The sequence below is a fragment of the Salarias fasciatus genome, chromosome 9 (assembly GCF_902148845.1).
Source record: "Salarias fasciatus chromosome 9, fSalaFa1.1, whole genome shotgun sequence".
NCBI classification, from domain to species: domain Eukaryota; kingdom Metazoa; phylum Chordata; class Actinopteri; order Blenniiformes; family Blenniidae; genus Salarias; species Salarias fasciatus.
In genome coordinates this window covers 6,333,828-6,356,950 of record NC_043753.1, presented here as the reverse complement: position 1 = coordinate 6,356,950, position 23,123 = coordinate 6,333,828, and the positions used below count along the sequence as shown (strand labels likewise).

Genomic DNA, 23,123 nt, shown 5'->3' with positions numbered 1-23,123 from the left:
GAGAAAGTGGAATCTACCCAGCAGAGCCACGACCCAAGACGTGTGTGGCATGGACTACACTGTACTACTACAAGGGGCAGGAACAGGCCAGTGGAACTGTCAAGCGCATCATTTCCAGACGAGCTCCACGCCTTCTATGCCTGGTTTAATGCGGACAACACCAAGCCTGTCACCAGACCACACATGGACAGTGAGGATGCTAAACTTCCTATCGACACACATGCAGTGAGGCGGATGTTCAAGAGAGTAAACTCCCACAAAGCACCAGGGCCCGACGGCATCCCCGATCGGGTGCTGAGAGCTTGTGCTGACCAACTCACTGGGGTGTTTACCGACATCTTCAACCTGTCACTGAGCCAGTCCATCGTGCCCACCAACTTCAAGACCTCCATCATCGTTCCCATCCTAAAGGCCCCCACAGCGTCCTGTCCTGATGACGACCAGCCCATAGCACTGACATCTGTCATAAAGTGCTTTGAACGAATAATTAAGAGACACATCTGTAGCTCCCTTCCTGACATCCTGGACCCCAAGCAGTTTGAGTATAGAGCAAAGAGGTCTACAGACGACGCCATTGCTCTAGCAGTTCACACCTCCCTCAGCCACCTGGAAAGGAAAAACACCTATGTGAGAATGCTCTTCACTGACTACAGCTCGGCATTCAACACTGTTATCCCCTCCAGACTGGTCACCAAGCTCACCGCCCTAGGCCTGGAGAAATCCATCTGCTGCTGGATGTGAGACTTCCTCACCAACAGACCACAGGCGGTGAGAATCGGCAGTCATCTCTCCTCCACACTCATCCTCAGCACTGGGACACCCCAGGGCTGTGTTCCCAGTCCACTCCTGTACTCCCTATGGTGCCCCCCAGGGGAGGCGCGCCTCACACTTTGAAAACCACTGTGCTATATACATATATATATATATATGCTATATATAAGCTATTATATTGTTTACTTTGTTTACTTTATTTCTCTTGCATTTTTGGCCTGTCCTGTTATTAGTACTTACTCTCAGTGAGTCAACAGTTCTATGATCCAAAGCATTTCATTGCACTGTCGACCGTGTGTTGAACACGTATTTTACAAATAAAGAATCTTGAATCTTAAAGCTCTTTCTGTATGTGGTTTGCATGTTCTCCCCATGTGTGTGCACCCCCTACCTATGTCTGTGTGTCTTGAGGTATAGGTCTATGTCTACTTATGTATGTCTTATATGTCCCTGTGTTTCTATGTTCACATATTTCAAGGGCCTGGCTAATGCTAAAGCTACTAGTGAGCAGAATAGAGAGAGACAGCAGCTTCACAGCAACCCATTACATAAGTAAACATTTCATTTATGGTGAAATGTTAACTTATGGAATTAGCAAAGTGGCACTAAAATCTTAGTTTTTCCTATTATTCTGAGTATTTTCTGTGTGTTTGCTTCAGAAATGGTATCAAGTGACACAACGGTCCAACCTGAAAACGTGCTTCAGAGTTCTCTGCTCTCTGTAGGATTAGTAATGCAATGTCAGTGAAAACAGCCCGCGTAAATTTATCCTGGCTGCAATTCATACGTTCACTCCGAGTTGTTCCTTCACTCATCTGACACTCCATCTGTCATCTTGGCTGCAGGTTTACATGATAGAAGGCATTAACGTGTCAGACGCTGTCAGGTTGGTTTCACAGGTACTCAGAGGATGTGTACACAAACCCACACAGAAGATTGTGAAGGCTCAAGCATAGATTTAGCTCACACGTCTTTTTAATCAGCATTAAAAAGCAAGATATTATGTAAAATTATTAACTTATTACTTTTACACGATGACTGATGTGTCAGTGACAGTCATTTTTTTGTAGGTACAAATCTTTGGGAACATTTTATAACCACTTGGCAACAGGACCCTGTGGTGTACCTCAGGGTTCAATCCTAGGTCATCTAATGTTTTAGTGATGTTATTATTACGATTGAAATCATTTTTAAATCCCAGGTTGTTGTTTTTTTTGCAGGTATACTTTATTCATTATTACAGCCCCACTCAAACACCATCCAGAGGATAAACTAGCATTTCGCATAAAAAAACTGACCTTGCAGAAGTACCTATTGTTTTTAATTTGAAAAGTAGTTACTGAAAGTGTCCATAGTGTTTGGCTTTCCTGTAAAAGAGATGAGAGAGACACTCCACAACATTTAATAAATTCAGTGTGAGCAGCTTCAAATCAAAAAATGTTTGGAAATACTTTGATTTAGAACCTTGTGGTGTGCCTCAGAGTTCAATCCTAGGGCCTCTGATCTTTTGGAAAAAGTAAATGTTATTCAATAGACTCATTGTTCATAGGCCTATCACGATAACAAATTTTGCTGGACGATTAATTGTCCCAGAATTTATTGCGATAAATGATAATATTGCCATTTTTTTTTGCAATTTTTTAATTAATGTAACAATGGTCAAATAATACAAGTACACCCTTTTAAAGACATACAAACTTTTATCTCCTGAGAATGTTTAAAACTGGAATTGTATTATGAAACAAGCCTTTGTAAATATTCAAAATAAATAATCAAAACAACCAAAAACAATGAAAATAAAATAGACTGTCACTCTCTGTTAACAATAACTTCACCTGAATATAAATCACACACAACTGAAACAATAAATAAAGTATAAAGTGTCCGTAAACAAAATTTACTTTTTGTTTGTATATTAAACATTAGGCTCAGACATTAGATATTTAACAGGCAAAACTGCTCATCAAGTTATGACCTTTGTTAACAAAAAATGCACTTGAATAAAAATCACACACACAACCAAAAGGAATATACAGGACTGTCTCAGAAAATTAGAATATTGTGATAAAGTTCTTTATTTTCTGAAATGCAATTAAAAAAACAAAAATGTCATACATTCTGGATTCATTACAAATCAACTGAGATATTTCAAGCCTTTTATTATTTTAATATTGCTGATTATGGCTTACAGCTTAAGAAAACTCAAAAATCCTACTTCAAATGTAATTAGGACCTTTTTAAACAAAAAGTACAAGCAAACTACAACAAATTCAAAGCAGCTGCCTAAACAGGTAATATGCAAATTTTTAACTAATTTAGTTTGGGAGATTTCGTGCAAGAAAGACCAGCATGTTGACCTTCTGTGGCTTAAAGCAGGATCTTTCTGGAGTAGTAACGTTGCCAGCTGTGCTAAACATTCTTTCTGAGCTGGTGCTTGTTGGACAAATGCACATGTATTTTTGGGCCAACTTAGCCATCAAAGGATATCTTCTTTGATTGTCACGCCACCACAGCAAGGGATCACAAGATGCATCAAGTGCATCTTCTTGGAGGAACTTGGTCAATTTGGCATCAGCCTGCACTCTTTTTGGAACCGCAGCCTGTGCCTGAGTTGAGAGATTGGCTCTTCCGTTTTGAAGAAGATCACTCAGCCTCTTGTTCTTGGTGGGCACGGCAGCAGGAGGTTCTTCATTTCCTTCAGCAGTTTTGCTGAAGCTCTCACCATTGGCACCTTCTCCACTTCCTTCTGGCTCTTTTAAGTCCAGTAGCTCCTGCACAAGCTGATGTTTGACGTCATCAAATGCATCTGCTTCCTCCATGCTGCCACGATACCTTGGATCCAAGATAGTAGCCTTTCTCAGGAGGTCTTGGATTGCAGATGAGCTGTATTTTTCAGTCAGTACCCTGCTGATGTTTTGCTTAATACTGGTGGTCAGTGCAGTGTCGTCAGGGCCAGGAGAGAGAAGGTCACCTTTAATCTATTAGATCCACTGTCTTCTCCATCATAGTGACTTGAAGTTTTAATATGTTTAATATGTTACGTTTAATTTTTTTTTTTTCTGATCTTTGTACTTCTGCCTTGAGAATTGTTTTTAATCTTGTTCTGCAGCACTTTGAGATTTCTTTTGAAATGTAAAGCGCATTACAAATAAAATGTATTATTATTATTATTAATCAGTTCAAGCACAGGTTTAACTGAGGACACTGTGACGTACTTTTCCCCCGAGAGCACATCTGTGAAGTCCGAAAGTGGTTTCATTGCCGCGTTGATGGACTCCAGCACAGAAACATCCTGCCAGGTGGGGTTGAGGTGGCTGTGTTTTCTGTCTTGAATCAGGGCATGTCTTATGGCTGGGAGTTGCTCCAGCACCCTCTCCACCATCTTCTGCTTAGTGACCCATCGTGTGGCAACATCCTGTAGGAAAGATAATATGGTTTGTTAGTTAGTCTACGTTGACATTCTAAAATACAGCTTTTTACATTTCCATTACTTATCATCATTACACATTTGAATATATTTGTTTGTTATTTTAGGCTATACATTTCACAAATATATATAGCAAAATATATATACATACAAAGTCACTACAGTGTCAATTAGATTCTGATTATATCAATGATAAATTAAACACAATTTACTCACCAGTATTAGACTGTGTTGGGGAGGATTCGCCTCACACTGCGCCTTCCTGAGATCTCTCCTTTTAATCCAGCTCAGGTTGAATGTGTTGACCAAACTTTTACAGAGTCCCATGGCACGTGTTGTTCGATCTTCGTCGCTGTCCAGCCCATGGGACACTGCAAGATGGAGGTTGTGGCCAAAACAATTGAGCCATGGCCGGCCCAGGTTCTGTACAGCAGCAACAATGTCTGTAGTTTTGCAGACAATTTTGTGATAATCTAGTCCCCAGTCTGCTAAAGCGGACTTCAAGGTTTCTCCAAGGATGTCAGCAGTATGGTTATCAGGAACATATCTGGTCTCTAAACACTTGGAGAGCAGGGTCCAGTCATCAGTTATGACAGTGTATGGTCAAGCTCATATAAGGGGTCATGTTTGAGCTTGACCACATGTCGGTAGTGGCAGAGTAAAATGGAATGTTCTTTATCTCCTTCATTATATCTTCTTTTACGTTGTTGTAAAGTTGTGGAATTGCCGTTTGGGACACGTAAGTTTTCCCAGGCAATTCGTATTGCTTGTCAAATGTTTGCAGCATTTGTCTAAATGTTGGTGTTTCGACCGTGTTAAATGGCTGCATCTCTTTTGCGATGTAGCGAACAGCGCTGTCTGTAAGAGCGCACCATTTATCGCTGTCACGTTTAAATTTCGTTTGTTTCATAAATGCACCAGTGATGGTTGACTGTCGGGAAGACGTTGACGGGCCCTCTGATTCTTTCGCAGACGTTTTTTTTTTTCCTAGCTGGGCAAATTGCAACGGGTGACTGCGTTTAAGATGGAGTTGAATGTTCGGAGCGTTGCCAGATTTAACACGAACTGTTTTGGAGCGAATGCGACATACCGGCTCATTTATGTTCTTTGGTTCGCCGCGGTCATTTGGTATGAATCCAAAGTGTTCCCACACATCTGCTGTAGCGTTCGGCTTCAAAACCAATTCCATTGCGTTATATTCCTTCTAAACAATTCCCCGCCTCCTCTCGTGGCTCTCATACGCTGCGGCCCTCATGTGCCGCTCGAGTGACCGTGATGCACGGCGTCGCCAGGCCCAGCTGGGGTTCCCCTCCTCCTCGCACTGAGACGGAGTGACAGACAGGAGGGTTCACTCCTCATTACGCTACAGAGCCGAAAGGAGTCAGTATGAGACGTTTCTAGTGTCTTTGGAAAATGTAAATTTATCACACCTGGCAAACGTACCGACCTCATTTTTTTTATATCATGCGATTAATTGATTTATTGACTATCGTGACAAGCCTAATTGTTCATCTCCGCCTTTGCACAAATGGAATGGTCTTTTTTTTTTTTTTTTTTTTTAATCCCTCCAGGTGCCGAGGCAACCTCGGGAGGGTTAAAAAGAAAAAACAGCTGGGAACGTTCTTGTTAAAACAATAGCTGCATCTATTTTCAATAATGAACTTCACAGACTCTGAAAGTTTGAGGGATCTGGCAGCAGCAGACGTAAGCTGGCGGTGTTACGGAGTCCCTCAGGGTAAGAAGTGTCAGACCATAAAACATAATGCGTCTCCATTTCGCCTCTCCGGGTCTCGTACGAGTCAAACTGCCCCTTGTCGGGTTTTTTTCAGAGAGCCTGCAGCTCCAGCAGATACTGTGTGAATACCAATTGGTTTAGATTTATGGGAGAAGATTTCAGCATCATGTTTGTCAGTGAAAAGCCCCTTCAGGCGGCGTTGAGGGACTCCGGTATGATTCTGTAAACAGCTCATCAGTTTGTGATGGATTTGTTGTCCCAGCCTGTGGTTTGACTAAATCTCCAGCTTGTAGAAACATGTAGAAAACCTTCAGACCTTCTATCTTTCCAACATTATTTCCCAATGAGAGTCTTTAAAAGTCAGACTGACATCTTATTAGCAACCAATGATCACTTCTATTTTTAATGAACCAAACAGAGACTTTTCTACATTCACCAGTGGTTCTTGTTTCACTGTTGGTTCACTTTTAGCTGAGTTTTTCTGTTTCTGTTTCTGACTTACAGCCAGACGGAAACAAGTTCTGAGATTTAAGAGATGGATCTTCAGACTCGTTCATCACAGTCGAAACAAACAAACTGACAGCAGTCACACCTGTGGCTGTAAATCACCTGGATGGAAAGACAGTTTTTACCTGAGCTAACGACAGAAGATTGACACACCTGGAGTCAGCGAGTCTGAGAATCAGACTGAAGGAAGCAGAATCAAACAGCAGGTTGTGTATGAAGCGTAAATCCCCCAGAAGGCCTCAGAAAAATCTGAAGCTGTCACAAAGCCACTTTTAGCATAAACTAATCCAAAACCAATCTAAAGTTGGCCTCAAGTCAAGCTAACATGAAGACTAGCACAAAGCGGTCCAATAGCAACTTGACACTCATCCACAATCAAACCTGAAACTACTCTGAGTTCAATCTCTTGTCATAAAGCTTGTCGAAACCAAACCCTAAGCTGACCTAAAAGCAATCCAAAGCTGGCATAAAACTGAGCAATTACCGTGAATCCAGTTCATATTAAGCCGCGAACTGGTCCAAAATCATTCACAAAGCTGGTCTGTTCAAGAATGTGGCCTGTGAACTGCTTTCAAACGACACTTAAACTAAATCTTAAAATCAGCGAAGCTATAAAACTGGTTTGAAATCAAACCTGAAACCACACAGAAATCAGTAAAAATTTGAATAATTATCTGACATTAGGTCCAGACCTGCCAACATCTGCCGTAAAGCCAGCATGAAGTTTGTTGAAATGGAGCCCAAAAATAGCCCCAAGTTTAAAGCTAACTGGAAATTAGTCTATAATCAAGTCTGGAGCTCGCCCAAGAATACTAAAACACACACGATCTAAAAAAAAAGGTGAAATAAAACCCCAAGATGTTTAAAACGAGTGCAAAGATAATGCAACAACACCTGAAGCATCCAGCTGACAGGACGTTCGCGCTCCCAGAGCTCAGATTTCAGTGTGTTAGTGTTCCTTCTCCAGCTGCTTCTTGTTTATCCGACCATCTGTGGTGCGAAACGGTGAGCATCACACTCGGCTTTTCTTCAGCACTGAAGTGTTTGTAGCATTTAGCAGCAGCTGCACTGAACCGAAGACATCCTGACACTCGGAGAGTGGGTGAACGGATTTTATGCAGCTCTGAGCTTCATCGCACACCCAAACAAATATGAAAAACAGAACTGGAAACAATAGTCTATATTGTGTTCAACAGTGCTTGTCTTAAAGGTGCTGTAGGCAGGATTTTGCTAGTCATTGCTAATTTTTCTGTGTTTTCTTTGGATTAAATGTTAGAGTATCCATTGATAATCCTTTAGGAGTATAGTATAATTGCACTACTGCGAAGGCGCAGCGTTTCCATCTGTCTCTGTTCTGAGCTGAAAAGGAATCTCAACAGCTCCAGGTATCTTTGACCAGTCAGAAGAGCCCCTGAGGCTCTAACCGTGATTGGTCGAGGGGCGTTCGTCACACGTTCTTGTGGGAGGGGCTTAACTTGCATAAGGGCGTGATTTCAGAGAAAACAGGACAGAATTGGCTGTGCTGGGTTTCAAATCGCCATCTTAGATAGGTCAAATCGCCCTAAGCAAGATGGCGGAGATGCTGAATCCTGCCTACAGCACCTTTAAGTCAAAGCCAATAACCTAGGCTGAAGGGATGGACAGAAGTTTTGGACGTGGACATTTTGGACCATGCTAAGCTTAAAACTAGACTGATGCTAAGACTGACATCTGCTTAAAGAAATTAAACTATCATCTTATGTTTATCTAGCAGCACATTTTTACTTCTTTATGTTGATTCTAAGCAATCTGCAGTGCGTCCAGTCAGGAGCCGGGTGGCAGAAAACGCCAACGGGGACATAAATAGTTGGAGGAATGCTACAGACGTGCAGAGACAGAGTTTCCCCCAGCACAAAGCGTGTACATAGAGCTGCAGGGAAAAACCTACAACTGGACGATTTCTCATCAGTCATTCAGAGAACAAGAGGAAAACACTAATGTGACATGAGGACACGTCTGTTGGAGAAAACAGCAACAGCTACGTGGCTAAGGCTAATCACACTGTTTAAAGAAAAAATAAAAAGTTAGCCATTGACTTAAAGATAGACAGGTGCCAAATGTTTTGGTTTTTTATCCCAATACTTTCTTAGGCATTTTTTTTTTTAAATGACAGATTAACCAGGTGAAAATGATACAAAAACATCAAAAAAGATGGACCTAACTCTTTATCTTTCACTAATGCTACACTCATGCTAAGTACTAATTCTGTACTTAAGCAGTGTGAAACTGTCATTTAAAACAGCCCAAGTTAAGCAAAGACATGAAATGCCATCACTAGTTAGCATAAATATTTGCTAAATGCATTGTTGGTTAACCAGTTCCTTCATGTGTTCATTCTGTATCATGTTAGCGCTCATTTGAATCATGCTAACCTTCATTGGATCAGATTTGCTGTAATAAATTTTCCCACTGTGGAAAACAGAAGTAGTGAAACTGATAAACTGTCATAACTGATCAGTGAAAAAAGTCAAATTTTTCAATTTGTTATCAGTTTTTTAAAACTTTTGCTTTGGAAAAGTTTCATATCTTGATGTTCCTGTTTTTGAAAGTGATTACCATTTATTCAGAAATGCTAAACATGTCTCTGTTTCAATGTCAGACTATTAGTTGATGCTTTTATTTGAATGCATGTATACAGGGAACTTTATGATTTAAATATTTAATCTCTTTTGGTGTAGTAAATACTTGCTTTGTTGGAGGAGAGTGGTTGAATTCTAACAAACACTGTGAATCCACCGTGGTTATTCTTCATTTACTCACACGTGTTTAGAACAAATAGTAAGTACTTGTGCAGGCTCAGAGTTTTATAAAAATTGTCTTTTCCCTGTTTACACAGAGATGGATAAAGGAGCTTTTGGACATTGTTCAGTATTCAGATTCTGTGAATGTGTTGATTTATAAATGAGCATCCAAAAACAAACAACAAAAGTTTCTCATTTTTACTGGTAAACATCGTCTCGTCCTGAATGTAAAGCTTCGTCTGTCGCATGTTAGCAAAAACAGACGAGCTTCTGAAAGCTGAAACCTGGAGTTGTCCTCAGTCCACATCTGAGAGCAGGATTTCCAAACAGCCTGATGGATGACGGAGGCAGCGCTTTGTTGACTTTGGATCAGGGGGTTTATTTAGGATTTCATCAGTTTCCACTTCGGATCAGAGAGAGATTTCACATCGAGGAGGGGGGGCGAGACGTCACAGCTCCGGGGAAAGAGAACGGCCTCCTCTCAGAACTTCAGTGAAACCGTTCATGGCTCTCTTCTCAAATGTTGAGAGAACAGGAGGAGAAAAGCTTTTAGAGTCCTACAGACCTTGCTATCATATTTTCAACAGTAACAGAACATCTGAAGACTCTTCAGGGGCTAAAGTATGGATCAGGTCAGCCTCCAGTCCAACACCATAGGATCGATCCCGAGCATCAAATTAATCTAAGTGTTCTTGAGTAAGACGCTGAACCATACAGTGGTAGGCTGGAGGTCGAGCACCTTAAACTAGGTGGCTGGTGTTAGTTTATTATCCATTAGTGTCAAAACTACCAACATTTTTCTTTGGAATTGACCTAATAAACAGAAATAGTTGGTTAGCCTGTGGTCACTCACATTCACGTGACGCTAGCGTGTCTTTGATGATCTGCTGCGATCAGATTATCTCGTAGACCTGACCAAGTTGATGGTTCAGACAATCAGGCTGCGACGCAGAAAAGTCACTCCTATCTTCTGAATGCATGAGCCAAAGGAAGCATCTAATAATCACAGATATTTTCAAGGTTTCATACTCATGAAATCGGAGAACAATCCTCAATCCCAAGAAAGACCAAATGTACGATATGCAATGTAGAAAGTACAGGATGTTAAATGTACGACCATTAATACCATAAATAGCTCTAGTCACAAACCAAATTACACAGATAAGATACTTATTGTACACAAACACTGCCTCATATGCAGATCTCGGGCCATGTCCGTTTGCACTGAATGTCCACAGACGACATGCAGTAACCTCACATTGGTCTTTGGGCTTCAGTTTGATTGTCGCAGTGATTAGAGGCCTGACCGAGGTGGAAGATGAACTTGAAATCAAAGAGAAAGTCAAGGAGAACTAAAAGGAGAAGAGTCAGATCGTATCGTCACGGCTTTCCCATCAGTAGCAGATCTGCAGCGATAAGACGGCAGCTCATTAAAGCCATCCACTCCCCTCGGCTCTTTATCTCCACCCACCTGCCTGTTTACGGCAAACGGCTGACTGATGAGTGACACAAATGCTCCTCCGGACCGTAAATATTGAGACTGAGGTCTTAAAAAAAGGAGCATAAACAGCTCACAGACACAGGAGCATTGTGACAGTAGTTATTTCACCTTCATGCTCACAATTCAACTTCCTCTCTTCAACAGTCTTTTTTTTCCTCTCCCTTTAACTTCTACACTGTTCTGTAGCTGATTTATTACCATGGAACTGTAACAGAAAGTCTGTAAAGTTGAAATCTTCAGTGCGTCTGCATTAATATTGAAAATTACCAATAAAAACAATGAATACAACCATGATTATGTTGCTGAAATGGCCTTAATATCCAAAGACTGTACTCACATATTGAAAGAAACTATTATAAAGTCAGAAATTTACTAAAAAGAGAAATATATTTACCATCTTGGACCATGAGATAACCTGTTTTGATCTGAAACGTGGTTTCAGCAGGTTCTCTGACTCACCAGTCTCTGCAGGATGCTCTTGCTCTTGTCGTCGGTGCAGTAGTCGGACAGGATGCTCCTGTGCACCAGAACCAGACCATTCAGGAACAACCAGGACCCGAACCAGAGCAGGGCAAAGACCAGGGTCCCGCGTCGGGACCACAGCCTGACGCCCAGCCAGCGGAGCAGGCACAGCCGACCCCCACGGGCCCCTCCGCCTGCCACCGAGCCTCCGGGCAGCATGACGAGGGTCCTCCGAGTACTCAGGTGAGAGGGTCTGAGTGTAAATCCAGATTCTGGTTCATCGGATTCCGCCGCTACTCGGGTGAAAGGAGTTTTATTGATTCAAAAGGAAAAAATCCTTAAATTCTGTCTTTGATGAAATGTAAAGGAGTGAATTAAGTCATCGGCGTATTGTCGTAACTCCCCATCAGAAACAGCTTATTTGACATTTAGGGTTCACAAACAGTAAGGAATCTCCTCTCTCCAAAGGTTTTTGCTAAGTTTCATTCAAAGAATGCTGCCATTTAAAACTTTTTGCATTTTTTTTTTTTATAATAAAAGTCTGCTGTCGAGCAAAAGCACATGAAGACGAGGCGGACAGCCTGTAATCATCCAATCAGAGCGACAGGATCCAGACGCCGAGACTGCAGCTCTGTGGGCTCCGGCTCGGCTCATCGCCATTTCCACGTGGCCCGTTTGTTCGTTCATGCTGAGTTGAGTTATTTTCCACAGTGAGGATCCACGTGGCCGTCGAACTTCTTTTCTGGAAGATGTCCTCCGATCCGTCTCACTTCAAGCCCAATGTCTCGCTAAAAAACCTCCAAACGGCCGCCAGAGAAATGTGCCCACAGTGTAAGAAAGACGCAAAAGGAAGCCTCCAAAAACTGGAAGAAAAAAAAAAATCCACCAGGAGACAGTTTTAATGAGGAGGTAAGAGTCTCCACCTGTCAGATGTCAGATTTCTGCTCAGTCGAGGGCTTTGGTTCGAGAAATCGACGTCCTGGAAGATCTGTGAATGGAGAAAAGGAGAGTCAGAGTGGAAATAAAGCTGCTAATCATTGATCAAAGGAAATTTTGAAACCTTTGAGGAAGTTCTAACACAAATGAACCCAAGTGCAGCCTTTCAGATTTTCTAACTATTCAGTCATTCGTCTTCTGTGACAGTTTTCAGCTTAGAGGAACTCCAAAAATGAGCTTGAAGGGAAACCAAAGTCATAGAATATATTTCTTTGCCTGCTCAATTGTCAAAAAGCATAAAAATCTGATCTCAAATGTCTCCAATACGACCAAAAAAAGAGAAATGTAGACATGAAGTTGTCAGTTTTTTTCTCCCTTTGAAGGAAAATTCCAGACTTCTCCAATGTGAGATTTTCATCGTACTCTGGAGAAGTTCTTCTTTTGGTGGGAAACTCTTCCAGGACAGAATTAGATGTGAAATGTAAATAATCCGACATCCGTGCAGAGGTGAGGGGTTCAAACTGTGACTCTGAGTTGTTCTGAGCTCGTCTGTACTTTAAAAAGTAGTTCAGAAGGAAAACAAACTCATAAAATCTTGTTTTTTTTTCTCCTAATGTCACAAAAGGTTCAGAAGAGAAGAGCCGCCTGCTTCTTTTCTCTTCAAAATCGGTTTTAAAACCTTTCTTTTTTTCTGCAGTCGCCACTTTTTAATCTTTAATTTGGACCCGCGCACTTTTCAACAGCATAATGAAGACAAGGATGAGACATTTTTCACCATTTGTGAATTTTTAAACACCAAACAACCAGGAAATAATAAACATACAGTATGAATGAAGGACAGCATTAATTAAAAATCCTGCTTTCCACTGTGGTAGAAAAACAAACCTATAAAATCTTTATTTCCTGGAAACTTCAAGAAGGGTTCAGAAAAGGAGAGTCAGCTTCTTTTCTCTTTCAAATCATCTTAAAGCCACATTCGAATCTGCACTCAAGCTTCAAAACAGGATGTAAATCTATTTAAATCCACCTAAGAAGGTGACACTGAAGAAAACCCCCTGAGTTTTGTGTTCATCTCGCCTTTTCTTTTTTTTACTTCAGCTTCCAGTTGAATGGTTTCAGGCTTTTGAGACATTTCTCCTCATTTACAGATGGTTTAAACAAAACGTGACGAATAACAAACATGGTTAGGAAAACATGTTTTTTAAAGGACAAACAAAAGTAATAAAGTACAAGTACTAACCTTTAGCTACTTTTCAGTACCAAATACTGATACCATCACTTATTAAATACCATGTAGCCTAATTAAGTCACCACATTCATTCTCATTAATATTAAAATTATTCCACATAGCGGACATCGCTCAGGCGACGCTGCTGATGCATGAAATCACGAAACACTCGCCAAATCCTTACATCCATAGTTTGAAATCCACTTTGTCATCTCTGGACGAGAATCACTGATATTTTTTTTACTTATTTCCACATCAAAGTTGAATTAAAAGAAAGCAAACGCATCAAATGTTTGACTTCATGAAGGGTTCAGAAGAATAGAGCGTCCATTAAAGAAACATATTTTTCTTGTCTGTAATCGTCAAGTCTGATTTTGGTTTGATCTGATTCAAACTGAATAGAAATCCTCTTAATGAAGACGATGAAGGTAAAAATGAGACGTTTGAAGTTTTTTTGGTTTCCACTTCAACACTATAGCAATGTGTTTCATATGAGCTGTTATTTTAGACACTACCTGACATTTGAACGCCATTTTCTGACATTTTTACAAGCAAGCCCGCCTGAAATAACCAAGATAGGAGCGGGTTAAGTGTTACTGTTAATGTAACTGCTTTCAGCTCCTCTCCAGTTTAAAGTGAGTTCAAAAGGGAAGCAAACTCATAAAATCTTCTGCTTTCACGAAGAGCTGGGGAGTTGAGCTGTCTGCTTCTATCATCTCATGTTTTTTTGTTGAAAAGCCAATTATCTCGTCTCCGTTCAGCAGTTTCTCTGACTGGGGTTTTAGTTTGAAGAGCTAGAGAGGTGAAAACCAGAAAAATGAGGATGAAGTTCGTAGAGCATCATTACAGGAACTAATTCAACTTTTAGCTCACAGTTATGTTCATTTTTTGTTGGCGTTAAAGTCTCTAACATTTTTGGTGAAATGCCTCAAAGTTGTCTGTGAAGGACAGAAATACTTTGTCCTCATTTATATGACAACGTTTTCAAGTGCAAATGGAAAACCTTCATTGTGTTTTACACTGAAAACGGGTTTCAAGATAGAACTTTTCGATTAATAGCTCTTCTGTACATGTTCAGTAGATGAACATTGTTTTCAGAACATTGCGCATAAATGCAAAAATTATGCATTTTTACCTGAAACGTTGCTTAGTGTTTTTAAAAAGTACAATGAAAGTAAATATAAATATAAAAATAAATATAAAAATTAATTAATTAATAATGACTGAAAGATTCTTAAGCATTAACAAAGAAGACATTTTAACTGTTGAATTCTTTAAATATTGGTTTACAAAACTTTAAAGGTTGTTTAAGTATAAAATTGATCATCAAAATGTCTCATAGATGGATGACTTTAAATATATTATTAATCAAATAAAATTTCAGATGTTGATGAAAAACATACTTTCATTAATATATATTTTTTTCAGTGTAGAGGCACGGTGCAGCTCCTTTATAAAGTCCTTCAGGACTCACTTATTAAAATGTCGTGATGTGGACTGAAACATCCAAACCCTGAACAGAGATGGGGGGGAGAAGTTCCACAGAGGTTGAGACCATGACGTCTAATTGCAGCAAAGGAACGTCGAAAGCAGACGGACCCAGGAGAAGACGCTCGATCATCGGCCGCTTCCTAAAATACCTCCGCCTGTCGCTGGATGATGGGAATGTGGGCGGTGGAGAGGCGACAGCTGCTGCAGCTGTTCACGGACTGCTCCCTGGAGGTAAACGATCTGGACCCATCGCTCTCACATGTTCACTTTGCTGTGTTCAGAATGAAGTAACCAAAAGTCAAGGGAAGACTGTTTTTTCATCCTGAGTTAGCATTGCAGAGTTGGAGTTAATCCCATCTGACAAAAGGTCGAAAGGTTACAACGTCCATCAGCCCAACTGCTGCTAACTGTGGCTAACTCCAGCTAAGAGCTAACGTTCTACATTCTCAGAATCTGGTCTCAGTCACAGATTTCTTTAGACTATAATCTTGATTGTGCTGATTTTATGACATAAAAATGATTGTAGCTATGATGTAAAATGGTTCAGAGTATTTCATTAAGTAAATCCTCAAAACTTATGAAATTGCTCACTTTAAAAACATAAAGTCACCCTTCCGTCAACAGATCTTGCATGAAGAGTGACATGGTGCTGTCATGGAAAAAGACAGAGGGAATCAGTCTGATGGTCCGTTTACATGTAGACTGATTGGATCATGAACAGGACTGCACATCCTGATCCAGTCTCATTGTAGGATAAAGTGTTTACATGTCAGAGTTTAATCGGATCGGATTATTTATGGTTGAAGGTAGAGAAACACAGAATCCACCGCAATCAAACATGCAAAATAACAACCCACACAGTTTTAAAAAGACGGCTCTGAGAAGTGTGAAAATGGCAAAAAAAAAAAAAAAGAAAAAAAAAGACACCAATTATCAAGAATCCTACTACGTTAATAAAATTCATCTGATTGAGGTTGAATTTTTTTCAGTAAAATTATTTACCTGAAACAAAATCACAGAGAAGCAGAGCTGATGGCGACAGTGGTGAAAGACCCCATTGTTCACCAGTCAGCATTAGAATCCAGGCTCAGAAAAAGTTGAGGCTGTTTTTTTTTTTTTTTTCTCTCCCTCACTAAAACTCAGCTGAAACTTGAAGTTGTTGGTGTTTATGGGTTATCATGCTGTTGGTTCACTGCTCTGGCTCGGATCCTGATGTGATAGACTCATGAATTAACTGACAAGCCGAGCTGACGTGTCTGAGGCACCGTTTATACGACGTTCTCAAGAGAAAATAGAACATTTTTGAAGTGTTTCGGGAGTCCGTTTACAAGACAGAGGTAACTGGAGTCATTGAAAATGCAACTTTTGGAAACTGCTCCAACTGTGTTCATGTAAACAGGATTGGTTTCTTTAAAACAACAGCCAAGAGCTCAACTCTTGAGGAATCTGGAGAACCCAGAAAAGATCAGGTTCTTTTCAGAGTTAGTTTCATTACAGAAGCGTGGTGCAGCGTCGTTCTCTTCCCAAACGCTGCAGGACCAATCGGCTTCGGAGCGCCGTCCTCCGCAGAGGACACTCCAGAGTTGGCAGGTGCTGGAAGGACGTGACGCTGCCTTCCACGGAATAATCCTTTGTCTTTCTGCTGCTTCTAGACTTTTTTCCCAGAACGACACTCTGATAACAGCTCTAACCGAGACACTTAACGTCAGAGTATCTATATTAGGAAACTCATGTTTGGACAAATATATGTGCTGTTTAAAGGTCGATTCCCCTTTTGTGGTTGTTTTTCCACAACTCTGCATATAGATTTCATACTTTACAGAATTTTTCCCATTGAACCTTTTGTGAAAGTTGTTTCTTGATCCTGGGTTTGAGGTTTCAGATGCAGTTGAGTTAGATTTTGATTAGATTTGAATGTGTTTTATGATTTTGCTCATGAAGGAGACTCTTGGAAATGAGATCATGAGGCAGATCACCCTGTGGAAGGATTCAGACCGGGACTCTCACCTTGCATGGCGTCCTAGAGCTGGACCAGATGCCACAGGTGGAAAATCCTGCTCGAAGCTCGAGCAGATGTCATTTGTGAGAAACTCTCCAGGGACGATGAGGAGGCCGAAGGGTTAAACCGCTGCTGCAGCTCGGAAAATCCTCAGAGTCTCCTCAGAAGTTTGGAGTTTAGCTCCTCAGCAGCTGAAAGACAAACGTTTTCCCGATTCCATCATGAATGAAAGTCAGCAGACGGTTTGTAATCCGGTCACAGTCAGACCCTCAGAGGGTCCAGAAAAACTGTGAAATCCTGTGAAATCCACTCACAGAACCCAGAGAACTGCTGTTTTTCTGCGTCCAGTGGCTGTGAGACTGAAATACACCTGAAGTTCCTCACAGGTCGCTTTGTACATCCCAAACCAAGCTGAGATGCTGTGGAAACAGAGTTGAGTTGGAAAAACTCAAAAATAGGACAGATTTGTTTGTTTTTGTCGTTGACGGGACTCCAGCGATCCCTCAGTGTTTGGATTTCTCCGTCTTTTCCCTGGAGGTGCTGGCTCTCCAGCGGGCTCTCTCACGTCTCCTCACTTTGTGGAAAAGCTGAAAGCACAACAAGCCAGGCTGCGATCCTTCCCCTCTGGACGGACTCCAGATCCTAACTCCTCCAGCTCTAAGACAACGCTGCCCGCAGGACGTCTGCAGGCTCTGAACTTTACTTTCTCGCAGGACTGTAGCCTGAAGGCACCAAACGGAGTCCCGACGTCAAGCCTCCAGCACAGCTGCCGAGATCCGCCTGCAAAGTTTGTCTACTCAGTCACCCTCCCGCGATGGCCGTACGCCAGCCGGAGGAGCAGGTCTGAGTCCGGGGATGCTCCTGAGGAGGTGGGTGAGGGGTGGGGGGGTGAGGGGGGGCGCGCTGTGAGAGGACGATCCAGCTGTGAGCTCGCAGGAGTGAATCCTGAATCCGGACTGTCAGGAGGCTCCTGCAGCCGCCTGCTGCCTCCCTCGCTCAGCTCGGCTCCCTCCTCACTGAGCTGCTGCTGCCTCCTCGCTCTCCTCCCGGTCTGCTCCACACCGCGTGTGTGTGTGTGCGTGTGTGTGTGTGTGTGTGTGTGTGTGTGTGTGTGTGTGTGTGTGTGTGTCACGCTCAGGCTTGCTCGTTCAGCCCCATTCCTTTTCCTTCCTCTCTTCACTCTGCTTTCTTTTTGTTTCTTTTCCAGCCCACCGCGTGTGTGTGTGTGTGTGTGTGTGTGTGTGTGTGTGTGTGTGTGTGTGTGTGTGTGTGTGTGTGTGTGTGTGTGTGTGTGTGTGTGTGCTAATCTTGTAGGAACATGCCTTTCTTCTAGTTGACAAAAAAGTATGGATTTGATCTTTTAAAGCTCATTTCATTGTTTCTTTGTCAGATTTCATGATAAACATTTTGAGACCTGAAACCAGGACTTGGCTCTCAGTTCTGGATTCTCCTCAGTTCAGCGACAGAGAGCATGCTGGGAAAAGGCTCCTGTGATATTGGATTTAGAGGTTTTGGACCAGGTTTCAGATGGCTTCAGTATTTTCTCAGTATTTAAAACTAATTCCTTTCTGGCTTTAAACTTGTTTTGTGCTGGTTGTAATCAATCGATGGTGTATGGATCGGACCTTTAAATATTCACAGTTAAATGCCATTGTTAATACATCTGGGGACCTGAAACCTGCAGGTAAGCTTTATTTTCTGGATTCTCTTCAGACTGGACCGTTGAAATCAGGCCTGTAGCGCAGATGAACGTCACTCTGTGAATTTAGGATGAAAACTGCTTCACACAACGTCATGATCAGCCTTGACGTCAGACTGCAGAGGCTGGTGGGACTCAATGATGTTCAATGTTTAGATCGGTTCTTTAATCAGTTCTTGGCTGATTTGGATTCAGATTTGAAGCTGTTTTAGATCAGTTTGCACACATTTGGAACATCACGTTGTCAGTTTTTTAAACTGACCAGAGCAGGCTGATTATAGAGCACAAAGTTAAACAAAAAATAGTGAAAGACTTTTATATGACTTCCCAGGTAATTTTACAATAAATATAACCTGATATTACAGTTTCAGGCCAGTTTTTGACTGCTTTCTAATTCTCGTTTGGGATAATCTTCAGATTATTTAAAGCAGGGATGTCGAACATGAGGCCAGTGGGTCAAAACCAAGAGGCTGTAATCTGGCCCGCCTAAGAAAACAGTAATTGTTATTCACGTTTCACAGTATTTTCCACCAGAAGTTTTATTTTTTTAAAGCACCTTTATGTTGAGTCATCAACTTCTACAGTTATTGTTTGGTTTTGTAAATATCAACATTTTTGTTGTTTACTCTGCGTCAAAAAAAAAGAAAAATTTAAAGGTTATTATAGCACTATTTCACTCAAGTCAAGATGAAACCGGGCCGTTTGTAGCTACCGAACTGAAATGTGTTTGACATCCATGACTCACAACATTCCAGCATGTTTCCAGTTTCTTGTATTTTCCTTGAAATACCTTGATTTCTTATCGAGAAAACCAGAAAACTCAACTCATGGTTTTGCGTCTTTTTTTCTGCTTCATTTGTTTAGAAGCATTTTCCTGGAAGTTTCCCTGAAACCTGCAGCAGTGTGTGCGATACCAGCGCCCCCTACTGTCCAGAGAGACTCTGTAGGCCACGCTGTGGGTCCTCACTCTGCAGTGTGGACAGGAAAGTGTGTGTGAGAGGCTTGTTTCATTTGCTTTGTTTGGTTGCAAGACTTTTCTTCCAGTCAGTAAATAATGCTTGAAGTGACTCCTCCTCCTTTCAAACTATAAATCCCCTCCTCCGCCTTCACCCCTCTCTTTAACATGCTCCTGCCTCTCTCGCTTCTTTCCCTCTTTTTTTTTTTCACCCGGCTGCCATGGCAGCAGGCCTCTTCTCAGGTTCAATCCCAAATTAAAGCCTCTCTCCTCCTCCGTCTCCCCCCCTCCAAACCCAGCGAGCGCTTCAATAAAACCTGCACACAGGCCCTGTGGCATGTCGGTAATTGCCCTATTTGTAAAAATGCCAATAAAGTTGTGCAAACAGGAGGAGGAAAGGAGCGGCGGCGTCGCGGCTCCGTGTGCAGTTTGATGCCTTCAGGGCTGAAAAATGTTCCATGAGGTTATTTTTAAATTGGTGTGTGTGTGTGTATGTGTGTGTGTGTGTTGCTGCCAGACTCATAATGATTGTGGTTGATGCCGAAAAAAAAAAAAAAAAGCTGTACTTGTTGATTTGTGGCCACTAGAGGGCAGAAACAACCATTTTCCTACACATCAAATTCACTTTTTACTTAGTTTGATTGTATTTTAATGATCATAGAATTCCACTTCACAGCCTCAGCTCAGATAAAGTTCTGATCAGTTCTGATCTTGGATAAAATGTAAAGGCTGATATTATTAAGTGGCTGCAAAATTTTATAACTCTTATATTAAACTGAGAATATTGCAGAAGTCACAAATTCATTACAAAGATATATAATCTGTCCGACTTCTGCTTTGTTTAGAATTTTTTTTGATGAAAACCTGAAGCAGTGTGTCGATTAAGATGGTGATAAAAACTGCATTTTTTGATGGTCAAGTAATTTAAATACCATATCCAAAATAGGCCAGAAATATTTAGAATTTGTCAGACTTTAAGCCTGTCAGCTCATATTCAAGTTGATTACAGAAACATAATTTTAAAACGCTGCTATTTGCTGAAATGTCATGCTAAGGCTACATGCCGTCATGGCTCCTTGGCTTGATGAGCCTATTTTCCATTAGCTGTTCCGCTCTTAAGCCATTGATGCTACAGTTTCGTGTGTCCAGCGATCGTATTTAAAACTCTGGACATGACACTTTTCTGAACCTGAAACACAAAAAAAACAAAAGAGTTTCCAGTCGATCACATGCTGGTACGTTTGCTTGGTCCGTTTCCATGGCAACAGGGCTCGAATCCACTGAAAACGCAACTTTTTGAGAACCCGCCAACTCCATCTCCATGGAAACGGGGAAAACGCTTTCAGTGAACGCTGCTGCTGCTCATGACGCCACAGTCTTAGTAAACCGTTGCTGTGTTTGCATGATGGATCCTGCCGCGGCGTCTCGCTCCGTTCGGTCTCCACCAGCGGCCGAAACTCGCATTCAGAGGAGATTAAAAACATTCATCTCGGGAGGTCCTCTGTGGCCCGAGGGCTGACGGCCACATCCGACCGACGCTTTTATTAAACATTCATTTCAGCCTCCCGCCTCGGTCTGACAGTGTTTGTTTGTGGAGCCGTTCAGGGCGAAACCGTCCGCGGTAATCTCTGCAAATATCCAGACATGATAACTGATAACTGAAGTCTGGAGACACGGACGAGCAGGACGGCCCGAAATCTGCAACCGTCAAAATTAATTCTGTTCAGCATGAATGTGTTCCATTTGTTTCATGAAGGACTGTTCAGGTTTACCATTCAAGTGGTACAATTGATCATTTGACACTTTATTAACTGAAGATGTGATTGGTTGGAATTATTCAATCCAATAAATCACATTTTAATCCCGATGTTTGTTGTGACAGAAGAACAATGAAGGACCAAACAGTAGAAACAGTAGAGCAAAGATTCCTCAAAGATCAATTAAAAATGCAGCTAAAAGATGAATAGAAATACCAATAAAACCTCTTAAACTTTTAAGGTAAGATCTTTGATGCTTAAAAACAGGACTTTGAAGCCAAATAAAATACAATAAACCTCTTAGGGTGTCTTTGTAATGGCTTATTATGAGTAATAAAAACATTATTCTGGTTTATTTCAATAGATGTGATTCACAAATTGTTCTCTCAGGCTTTTGTAATAAAAAAAACTTTTTCTTTGGAGCATGTTGGACATTCTTATATATTGTGGTATTCAAAGTATTCCTGTTTAATTTGATGATCAACATTACTGTATTTGAATAATGAACGACTGGTTTGATTCTGTTTTTTGGTGGAGATTTCTGAGTTAATTCTTCTCGAGCCTCTCTTCCATGTTCATCAGAGTTAAAATGGCCTCTGAGCAGATTTCAGTTTCTCTCCTGAGTTGTTCAGGTGCCAGAGAAAGCAGGCGCCGAGTTTTCCTGAAAGTTTGAGGCTTATTTGTTTCACCGCTCTCTCTCTCTCCCTGTCAGCCGGAGGAAGGCCGGAGTTCCCGCTGCTCGTATTGCTCACGAAAATAATCAGTAATAAAGTCAGAAAGGTCAAGAAGAAGTCAGCACTTTCTCCTGCCTCTGGAGCAGAGACGCCGTCCGACTCGCCGGGTTTCTGGAAACGGCCTCAGTAAATATTCAGGCGCTCCGAGGTTTAAGAGCTTCCTGTTCCTGTAATTGCCAATTAGAGCCTCTGGCGGCGTGACGAGCTTCTATCTGCAGAGTTCCTGGCAGGCGATCGCAGAGCGGCGCCGCCGGACGCTCCATCACGGCCTCCTCGTTAGACGCGGCCAATTAGCGGTGGTCGGCCGCTCCCCAGGTGCAGACGCTTATCTCACAGGTGGGCGAATTGACTGAAACACGCGCTCTTAAAAGTTGCTGGCTCGGCAGATTCTTTTCACTTTCGTGATTTTTTTTTTTTTTTAACCTTGAGTTGATTTTTTTTTTTTAGGTATATGAAAGAAAAAGAGAAAATCCTCATCCTGCTTAAATCAGATAGGACGAGGAGGAATGCATTACTGGAAAGACAAGCACACACTGGATGTGTTTTCATGCCTTTGGGGGACTGACAGCTCGTTCCTTCAGACTCACTGAGCCATGACTTCTAATGACCTCTAATGACCTTCAGGTGTGGAATCACCTCGTCATCGAATCATTTTTCCGTTTGGATTTTGATCCACGTCCTCGTGGGCCAGTCTGACATCAGGTTGCGTCCTACAAACTGTGAACCGACAAGAAAACACACACACACACACGCAGCACTGCCTCCAGGATTTGAACCGCATCGTGTCAGCACACACTGATCGCATGGAGACATGATTTAACCTCCTCCACGGTTTTATGCTTTAATGAGGGTCATTTAGTCCCCAAAAAGAAGACACGTCCTGGAAATGTGTCTGTAAAGACAAAGTGGTCCCTGTAACGTGTGTGAAATGTGAATCACACACACACACACACACACACACACACACACACACACACGCTCACACACGCTCAGTCTTGTATTTCTATCCTTGTGGGGACCGTCCATTGACTCCCATTCATGTCTAGCCCCTAACCCTGACCCTTTCCCTAACCCACACCACAACAAAGCCTAACCCTAAAGAAATGTTTTTGCACTTTTACTTTTTTCAGTAACAACAACA

General features: G+C 41.7%; 1 protein-coding gene across 1 annotated transcript in view; it reads right to left on the bottom strand.

The window, feature by feature from the left end:
* The window catches only part of dipk1c (divergent protein kinase domain 1C), a 35,977-nt gene extending 18,139 nt beyond the window's left edge, over positions 1 to 17,838 (bottom strand). Inside the window, exons 1-2 of the mRNA XM_030099043.1 lie at positions 16,846 to 17,838; positions 11,181 to 12,171 (exon numbers count right to left, since the gene is read on the bottom strand). Of these exons, the coding sequence (XP_029954903.1) occupies positions 11,181 to 11,402 (222 nt within the window). The 5' untranslated portion in view covers positions 11,403 to 12,171; positions 16,846 to 17,838. The remainder of the gene's footprint in view (positions 1 to 11,180; positions 12,172 to 16,845) is intronic.
* Between the last annotated feature and the right edge of the window lie 5,285 nt (positions 17,839 to 23,123).